At 52.3% G+C, this 10,010-nt stretch overlaps 1 protein-coding gene across 1 annotated transcript in view; it reads right to left on the bottom strand.

Annotated features, from left to right (window-relative positions):
• Positions 1-1,965: 1,965 nt before the first annotated feature.
• The window catches only part of VWC2 (von Willebrand factor C domain containing 2), a 30,827-nt gene continuing 22,782 nt past the window's right edge, over positions 1,966-10,010 (bottom strand). The window contains exon 4 of the mRNA XM_008150543.3: positions 1,966-2,349. Coding sequence (XP_008148765.2) covers positions 2,198-2,349 — 152 coding nt within the window. The 3' untranslated portion in view covers positions 1,966-2,197. The remainder of the gene's footprint in view (positions 2,350-10,010) is intronic.

Raw genomic sequence — 10,010 nt, 5'->3', positions numbered from 1 at the left:
TTTTATTATTTTTTTCTCCTTTTCATTCCACCAGTTAAATGTAAAAATATTCCCTATAAATTGTAGCATACTGCCTTATCAATATCTAATTGTTGGTTCTTCACCATTTTATAAGCTCATCCTTTAAGAATGCAGTCGACATAAAGATATTTTCAATTGAGTAATAGCTGAAAAATACTACCACTACTAGAAATTCATTTAAAAATATACCAAAAATTATTCTGCAGGCAGAAGAAAATAATCTGCAATAAAAAGTGAAAGAAGGAATCAATTAAATCACAAAGATGGGGATATAGCTAAATCAATAGTGGCTATTAGAAAAATAATAGTAAAGACTTGTCAGATTTAAAATACACAGAATTAAAATATATCTAAATAACAGATGTGTAAGAAAGAGGCCAAGGGAGTAAAACTGTACTATGACTTTCACACTGTCTGTAAAAATGATGGAAGCCTCCACATTAGACTTGATGGGGCACCGTGGGTACTGTAGTGATCTATAGGAGCTATTTCTGTGTCTAGAATTCTAAGTTAGCAGTTATTTTTCTTCTTTACGTTGAAAATAACCAACTGTCTCCAGAATTTCGTGGTTCCTTTGGATACCATACCATTACAATCGTTTGTTTGTGAATGGAATTGGTGCTTGTCTGCTGCTGCTGGTGGGGTTTTTATTGCCCTTGTTTCACTGTAGTGCTGCTACTCTGGAACTCTTCACTGCACATGGTTCATCACCTTCAGAGGACTACCAGCCATTACCTGTTCAGTGTTGCTTCTGCTCCATTCTCTTCCTACTCACCTTCTGTAGCTTTAAAAGCTCACCACATTCTTTACTCTCTTGTGCTTCCTTATGCATTTTCTGCATATGCTTCTTGTTGGTGCTCTGTCTTCAAGTTCACCATTTTCTCTTAAACTATGTCTAATATGTTGTTAAACTCATTCAACTGAATCTTTAATCTTAGTCATTATATTGTTCAGTTCCAAATTCTTACTTGGTTCTTTTCCATTTGATTGGCTTGCTAGGTTTCTAAGACACTGATGAGATTTGCATTTTTATCCTGTACCTCCTTGAGCACAGCATTGTTATCTTGCATGGAGTCTGATTATGCCACTCTTTGGAGACCCTGTGTCCCTGTTGTTCTTGGTTTCTGCCCTTTGTGTTCAGCTTGTCTCATAGGCCTGGGTGCCTCCTCAGCTTTGATAATATGCTTTATCTTTGAAATTTTGGGTAATCATAATTTAGGGCCAAAGCTGTGGTCATTCTGGGGAGAAGTGGAGTCCACTGAATGGAGTGCTGGGGTTCCTGTGTCCATTCAGACTTCAGGCATAGACTCAATCAAGAGTTCATTTGCCTTAACTCCACTCCAGTCAGTCAAGGGAACCCCTCTTTTACTGCTTGCTTCAGCTGGATGGAACAATGATGCAAGTTGTCCAGCTCACCCTGCTCCTTGGTCTAGGGGACAATTTAAATTCATGATTAGGAGACAAAGTGATGTCAGTGAATATGAAACATGTATGTTATGTGTCCATCCAGCAGGAGTGCTTCAGGTGAACAGAAACAGTGCCCATTAGTTACCTGACACCTACATTTCCCAAGCGACAGAGCATGGAGGTGACAACAGCAATAAGGTGCAGGACGGGAACATTATATTCTGTGAATCACACTGGGTCTCCTAAGGATAGACACTAGATATGCCTCTGCAATGAAACAGAATGTGGGCAGGACCCCAGGAGAAATCAGCCCCATTATTTCATGACCTGTTCATGGGTACAGCGTTCTGAGGTGTGAAGGAGGGTCAGCCCCCAACAATGTCACGTGATGGGGTCAGAACGGAAAAGGTGCACAGGGTGGACGGTGGACAGCACAGCGTTTTAATCTGTATCTACAGAAAACATCGGTGAGCTCTGACAGAGGGGGTAGAAATACATCGCATAGAGAATACTGAACTGTACTGTACTTGCTCTGAAAATAGCACGTTTATTGAGAGAGGGGCTTCATGCCCAAAGTTCTCGGTGATGTTTTGAAATACATCCATTTCCTTCTCTTGCAGTAATTGTTACCAAGAAAAGCAAAAGTACCAACAATTCCCCATTGTTCCTCATCAAAAGTCTCCTTTTGGGTGGCACTTCCCAGAGTCCTCTAGAATGTTCCATCAGGGAAGTGTTCCAGAAGGAGCCGGCGTTTCCGTGCGGCCGGGGCCTACCGCTGCCGGCACTCGTGGCGGGTGCACATGGCCTGCCGCTCGACCCGCCACGTGCCCTCCTCGTAGGTGCAGTGGCAGACGGTGCACTCGTCCGTCTTCACCTCTCGCCCCGCGGGGATGACGGCGGTTTCTGCAAAGCAGTTGGGACCTGAAACACAGAGACATGTTTGTAGCGTGCGCATGCAGACACACGCGGTGGGTTCAACTAGGCGGCCGGCTTCCCCGTCCCCGTCTCACTCGCTCTCCGTTACGAAGGACAGAGAAGTCCTGAGCCAATGGGAAGCCCCCACGCTCTTCCTGAAGCGTAACCAATGTGACTTAAAAACTGGCCACGTGACGGACAGCTCTGTTATGTTCACTAACAGGTTACTCTTCTGGGGCCTTACTTACCCACAGGCCAAGTCTGCAACCATCTGAGTTAATTAATTCTAAATAATCTTAGAAAAAACATAATTAACGTGACTTTCGGAGAACCAGCCTCATTCTTCAGGCACTTTTCGGAGTGCGAGTGTAACACAGCGAGCTGCTTGAAGCAACCCGTGTCTCGTGCAGCTTCCCCAGCACGTGGGGCGGCTTTTCAGTCGTCAGAGCTGACCAGTCCCCTGGAGGGCTCTTCCCACGTGGCTCCGGTCCGGCCCCAGAGCTCCGAACCACCGCTCTGACTCTGGCTTTGGAAACAAATTCCCGGTGACGCTGATGCCGGTGCTGCTGTGGGACCCCGGCTGAGACCCGCCGTCTGCGCACGCACGCTTCCGCTGCATCCTCCACGGCTGCCCGTGCGGACCGTGGGGATCCTCGACCCACATTCACAGGAGCCCTCAACCCACACAGGCGCCACGTCCACCCTTCAGGTGAGCCACGGGCAGGGAGACGCGACCATCAGAAGGATTCCCGAGGCGCTGAAACAACCAGTTTGATGCTGTGCCCACACTCCTGGCTCAGAGGCCGGCCGCCCTCTAGGACGGAATGCCTGTCGTTGCTGCGGCTGCCATGAGCCCCTGACCCTGCGCAGTGCGCCAGTTCTCACCTCCTTCCTCTGCTTGGAGCGTCTGAGAGCGCGCTCACCACCGAGTGTTTCATCCCGACGTCCGCAGGCATAAAGCACGGGAAGGAGCCTACCCACGGGCTGCGGGACCCTGAGCCCGCCGTGACAGCACTGCTTCCAGCCGCTCTGGCAGAACTCAGCCCAGAGAAGGGGAGGAGGAGGATGTGGGGGGGAGGCGGGTCGAGCAGTGCATGGGGGAGGGGCAGGGAAATGATGGAGGCACCATTGGAAATCGCTACCTATTTCAAAACAACAACCCCTGGCCGGCGTGGCTCAGTGGTTGAGCATTGACCTATGAACCAGGAGGTCACGGTTCGATTCCTGGTCAGAGCACATGCCCGGGTTGCGGGCTTGATCCCCAGTGTGGGGCGTGCAGGGAGGCAGCTGATCAATGATTCTCTCTCATCATTGATGTTTCTTTCTCTCTCTCCCTCTCCCTTCCTCTCTGAAATCAGTAAAAATATATTTTAAAAAAGGGAAGAAAACAACAACAAACGAAGGTTTAAATACGGCCACTGGTGCCAAAAAAGTGACAACTCACCAGGGAAAAAAGTGAGGCCTAGACAGGAGGCTCCGAACACCCAGTTTGTGGTCCGTGTCCCCCACCAACAGGTCAGCCAGGACGGTCACAGCGCAGATCGCCCTCCCTGACTGGGCTTTGACCTTGAAAGGGCCCCCAGGAGGCTGGTGAGCGAGCCGGGAAAGGCCCTGTGTTCCAGCAATTCTCTCATTTGATCGTCACGACCACATGGGGGTGCTGGTCCCACACCCTCCGCTCCAGTTCCTTTGGCGCCACCTCCACGTGTGCAGAGGCGCGCTCCGGGTGGAGAGCTGGGCCCCCGCAGCGCCCCGAGGAGTCAAGGTGGGGACACGAGTCCGAACCTCCGCCCGTCCCAGAACCAACCCGGCAGAGCCGCGGGGCCGCTGGGAGTGCGGACCCGGGTTCGAAGCGGGCGTGGCAGGCCTGGCAGACCCTGAGACGGGAGGGGGCAAAGCCGCTCCAACCTGCAACTAAGAGACTCACTTTCCAGCTAATTAGGCCCCATGTATTCGCACCGAGTAAAACCGCTCACAGGTGACGGCTGAAGGCAGGGTCGGGCTGTCAGAGAGCAGGAGGAGGAAGAGGGTCTTAAAATAGGATAAAGCGTCAAGGCTCGTGAAACAACCCCACAGCTCCTTCCCCGCTCCAGCCCGGCTGCCGGCGAGCTGGCAGGCTTTCCCAGGGGCGCGTTTCCTCGCAGCCCGCGAGCCCGGGCTCTAACCACCGGTTGGTGACCGCTGTTCTAGAACATGATGGCGATTCTAATAGTTTGCATTCAGTTTTCAAAGAAACATTTATCCATCCACGAGCCACGTAAGAAAAGAACTTCCGAGGTTGATGCTACCACCGACCACAGAGCCACGCCCTGTTCACCAGCCTGCCTGGGGGCGGGCCGCGTGCGGGAAGGAGGCAGGAGCCTGGCACAGGCAGCCGGGCGGCCCCGTGGTTTGGGGGGTCCACACCGTGAGAGAGAAATAGCCCAGCATCACTGCATTTAGTCACAGTTTTTGGAAAAGGCAGACATATTTCCAGCAAGTAATCCAAGAATGTCTCCGTGTAATTAAGTCCGATTACGCAAGGCGGTCGGAGACACCTTCACCCGCCCCGGAGCTGCACAGAGCGCTGGTGTTTACACCTCCCTCATGAGGATCGCGGCAGCAATTCCCCACCTGGAGGCCTCCCGTCTCCATGGAACATGTTTAATCAAAACATTTGAAAAGAACTGGGTCATTTTGGTTAAGGTTCTCAACTCACTTCAATAGTTGCCACATGTCATCCTCTGAAAAGCCAATTTCTCATGTCCCACAAAGCAAATGACTGGGACTTCAAAGGCTGAAAATTCCAGTAATTATTGGCTGTATTCTTTAGCAATAAATTGTGCACACATTCTCATGTATTTCAAATGTTGTTCAAGGGAAGAACAAAGGTAGTATGAACCTGTGACCTAAATTCTCTCTGAGAAGAATAAACCTCATATATAAAGAGTGGTGTGGGTTTTTTCTTAGAGTGCATATATACATATATCTTTTGCATATCAAAATCCGGGAAGATTTTGCCAGGCCCAAAAATATTTGTATAAATTCTGTGCACATGTAATCATAGTTTTTAAACAGGGTTTGAATAAAAGCTGTAGATAAAAGCATTACTTGAAGTGTAAAAATATTAATGAAAACCATCAACCCACACATTTATCTCTTAATTTATTCTTCTTCAATCTTTTGTTACCAGTTTGGTTTTATAGACGTGAATACAATTTTTGAGTTATCTGGATAAAATATCCTCCCCAGATTAAGCCTGGTGGCTTGGTGCCGCATTGGATTGGTCTGGGAACAGCATCCCAGACTTTGGTTAAACTCAGAATGAAAACAAACGCCCTAACAAAGCCCCTTTCTCTGCTTCTAGTCATTGTCATCTACAAGTCCCCGTTTAATGTTTTTATTGCTATTAGAGAGAGGGAAGAAGAGAGAGAGAGAGAAACGTCCATTGGGTGCCTCCTGCAGGGGCCCCGACCGGGGTGGAACCCACAGCTTTTTGGTTCATGGGCCGAGTTCCCCTTTCTTCCCCAGGGATGGGTAACCAAGGAGCCGTATTTTCCTCTGAAGCAGGAATGAACTGCAAATGACCTTGGATTTCTTACGTAAGGAATTTGGTCATCACGCCATTGTAAAAGCTTCAGCTTGGTGTTTCTTCGGATTTAAAGACTAATGGTCATTATAACAAATTAAGCGTGGAAAAGGGAATAAAAATATTCAGGCAGTTTGCATCTGTCCTTCGGTGACAATACAGCACTCCATCGCCTGGCTTCTTACATTCTCTGACTGGCTGTCCCTGGTGCAGGAACTCTGCTGACCTTCAGGCTCAGCGACATCGACAGCGACTCTTCCTGGCCCTGGTCCCCACGAGGGACCATCGCACCAGTCCCTGGGGCCCTCGCCAGGCTGAGTCACTGCAGCCTAACGGCCCAACATTACCCTGATTTATGCCTCTCTCTCCATTTCTAGAACCTAAGGGACTTCACTTTGTTTTTCTTTCAAACGAGGCTACATATTTCAAAAGCAAAGCAAACCATCTGTCCATATCCACACATATTCCCAGTCTTTGCATTTGCAATAGGAGGCGTTTCGTGGACCTCAGCTCCATCTGCCTGGTGACCAGAAACCCAGCGTATTTTCTGTTGATGCTTCCGACAGTACAGACATTGACACTTAGTAGGACTAGCGAAGCTGTGGGATACTCAGCCTGCTCCCTAACTATTGCTGGGCACACTGACATAATTGGGTCCCCCTCTCAGCTCTGGATCTGCTTCCGGCATGGGGTTCTTCCTGTGTGATGGACACTTTCTGCCCGGGTTCATTCTCCATATAATTGGGTGACTGTATTCCCACAGAGTCCCTCCTGGAAATGAATTAGCCACTGGGAAGAAAGAATAGAGGACACTGGAACCTCCCAATTAACGCACCAAGTCAACCTTGACGTCTTCCCCAAGGCCCACAAAACCCGTGAAGATTCATTCATCAAATCGGAATTTCAGTTCACGGAGCAGCCTGCTCACGGAATGACCCTGCTCACGGAATGACCCTGCTCACGGAATGACCCTGCTCACGGAATAACCCTGCTCACGGAATGACCCTGCTCACGGAATAACCCTGCTCACGGAATGACCCTGCTCACGGAATAACCCTGCTCACGGAATGACCCTGCTCACAGAATAACCCTGCTCAACCCTGCTCACGGAATGACCCTGCTCACGGAATGACCCTGCTCACGGAATGACCCTGCTCACGGAATAACCCTGCTCACGGAATTACCCTGCTCACGGAATGACCCTGCTCACGGAATGACCCTGCTCACGGAATGACCCTGCTCACGGAATGACCCTGCTCACGGAGCAGAGGGGACGTTTGGGAGAAGAACAAGCCCACCTCATCCCAAACCCTATCCACCAGTGAAGTCCCAGAGGACCACTGCTGATCCCAGCCAACCAACGACTTTACCCAAGATCCAGGCCACATCTGGCCTCTGGCCATGGTGACCCAGAGGTCACTCCTGTTGTAGTAAAACACAGAAATGTTTAAAAATGCTTACAGAATGTCTAAAACCAGTAGGAAGGTTTTACAAGGTTTGAGTTAACTTCCCTGGAAGTGTAAAGTGTAGTATTAAGGCCACGTTCCCCCTGCCCTGAGCGTGTGTGCCCGGAGATAAGGGTGTGAACTTCCGTTACTGACTCAGAGTGACCTGCACTCTCCCCAGAGAACCACATGAGCCCCCCCTGTTGAGATGAACACGTGTGCACTGGCGTGACTCACCGATAGCCGCCTGAACGGCTGCGGGTGCGGAGCAGGCTTTAAGGTTAAATCCCGGCCAGCTACCGGCGCTCGCCGGTCCAGGCAGCCATAAAGGCACGTCCTTTTGTGAATCCGGCGAGTGACGCCGCTCCACGCTCCCCTTCCTGCCAGACGACAGAACGGCTAGTACCTCCTGATCCAGACACGACCGAGCTCTCGGGTGAGGAACGCCGGCCCCCTGCATCCGGACCGGACCGGCCCAGCTGCCGGACCCCAGAGGACAGCACCACCGGGATCCCCTCAAGCCTGTACCCGCAGCATCGGGAACACGTGTGAGTCATACACTGCTGTGTGACCTGCAACGGCATCTGTGTCATGGGGTGCAATTCCTCGGCGGTTAATGAATCCCTTTACGAACCCTTAAAAGTGAAGTTAAAGCTTCTGGTCGTTCCGGTCCTGGGCCCGCCCTCGGTCCTGCTGGCGTAGAGCAGCCTCTTCGCTAGCAGCTACTTAATGTCCACACCTGCGCGGTTAGAGTTCGTCTCACGGGCCGCCTTAGGTAACACCCCGGTCCTCTCCCGGGATCTGCTTGGGTCACCTCCACATTCACCTCCACATTCACCTCCACATTCACCTCCCTGGCCCGGGCCCCACCTCTGACTTCCAGAGCCCAACCACCGACTGGACAACATGGGCCTCCATTGGCTTAGAGAGCGTAACACACCCAAACCTGAACGCCGGACTCGCCCCACCCCATCGCGCTGTGCCGCCCACATTCTTCTCCACAGACACCAAGCCCACTCCCGCAGCGCCCCGCGGAGCTCCTTGGACTTACCTGAGCTCCTTGCGTGCCCCAATGCCGTCCCTCAGCAAATCTCCCGCCCCCCCCACCCGCCAGCATTTCTGTGTCTCTACTCCTGACCCTGGCCACCGGGTGCCCTGGAGTCTGCACATTTCCAGCTCCAGACGTACGGGTCTGTAGTGGCGATTCTGGAAATGTCCTTCCGCGTGAAACTGGGAGAGAGGGATCTCCCTGGCTGGGCCACTCTCTGACCTGCCACCTTCAATCCCGCGGCTGCATGGAGCGCCCAGCGCTGGTCACGTGGCCGAGGGAAGCTTAACGGGCCCTGGGAGCTCATTGTCAAGAAGCTAATACGACTTGAGAAAGACTTGACAGCGTGAATTTTATCTGGAGGTCAAGGACCCCCCCCCCCACACACACACACACACGTGCACACACGCATGCACACACACGCCCTGCTGTGCTCTGGAAAACGCTGACTGCAAAGGCTCCCTCCCTCCTGGGAGGAGACACTCAGGTGCCCTTGCTTCCCCGTGAGCAGGCGCAGACCCTCAGATTCCCCTTTTCCCTCCAGGATTAGTTGAATTGTTGTCAGCACTGGCAACTCAGAAGAACCCATGTTGACTTCTCTCCGGGGCCCTGGACGTTGGGACCCCATCGGCCTAAGACGGCTCAACGCCTGTCCCCGGAACAGGCTGGGCCCAGGAGAAGTGTTCTGTGGTCTCCTATCCCATCACGCCCCCTCCACCCCACTTCCCACCCCAGCTCCCTCTGCCTGTGCGCCCTCCCGTCAGAGGGAGCCCCTGGCCTCGCGGCCGATGCCTGCAGGCCCCCTGGTCACGGTCTCCCGTTTGCCGCCATCCGCCCCGTGATCACCTTTCTGAGCAAGGCTTTCTTGCCGTCTGGGTGCTGTCATTTGTGCTGGACCATCTTGTGGACAGAAGAGGGTGTCAGGGTTTTCGCCGTCGCAGAAGCACGGCCACCCGTCTGCCCACCCACGTCCAGGAGCCGGAGGTCATGCCCTCGGCGTCCGTGTCAGTGGACCGCAGCCTCGTCATTAGGTTTCTGTTGACACTGAGCCAGATCTGCCCCCATATTCTACCACGAGGGCCACGCAGCACAAAGCCCCCCTTTTCCCACGAGAGAGCGAGGTGCTCCACGGCATTTCTCCCCGGCTCTCTGCTGCGGTGAAATGACGGCCACGGAACCACAACGTTCGCCACGTCCCCCTGAAACCCTGCGTCCGGACGGGTGGAGTGCTCCCCCGGAGGCCGGCCACTGGGAAATAAACATGTAAATCCCAACACTCCGGCCAGCAGCGTGGCTGGTGGTAACCAGAGGTCACAGTGAGGTTCGGGGCAGGGCACAGGCCCGCCTGGTGGGTTGTGGCTTACGGGCTGCATCCCCAGGAGGGGGCGTGCAGGAGGCAGCTGATCCAGGATTCTCTCATCCCTGAGGTTTCTCTCTCTCCCTCTCCCTTCCTCTCTGACATCAATGGAAATATTGAAAAAATAATAAAATATCAACATTCCGAAAGCAAAGGGTAACATTTCCACAAAAGAAAATCCGCGCCGAAATACATGGTGACAATTCCAAAGAGCAGTGAGAGTGAAAACACCCCTCACCCTGAAGACGA

Source organism: Eptesicus fuscus, chromosome 14, assembly GCF_027574615.1.
Source record: "Eptesicus fuscus isolate TK198812 chromosome 14, DD_ASM_mEF_20220401, whole genome shotgun sequence".
In the NCBI taxonomy this organism is placed as follows: Eukaryota; Metazoa; Chordata; class Mammalia; order Chiroptera; family Vespertilionidae; genus Eptesicus; species Eptesicus fuscus.
This window is presented reverse-complemented; position numbering and strand designations above follow the sequence as displayed.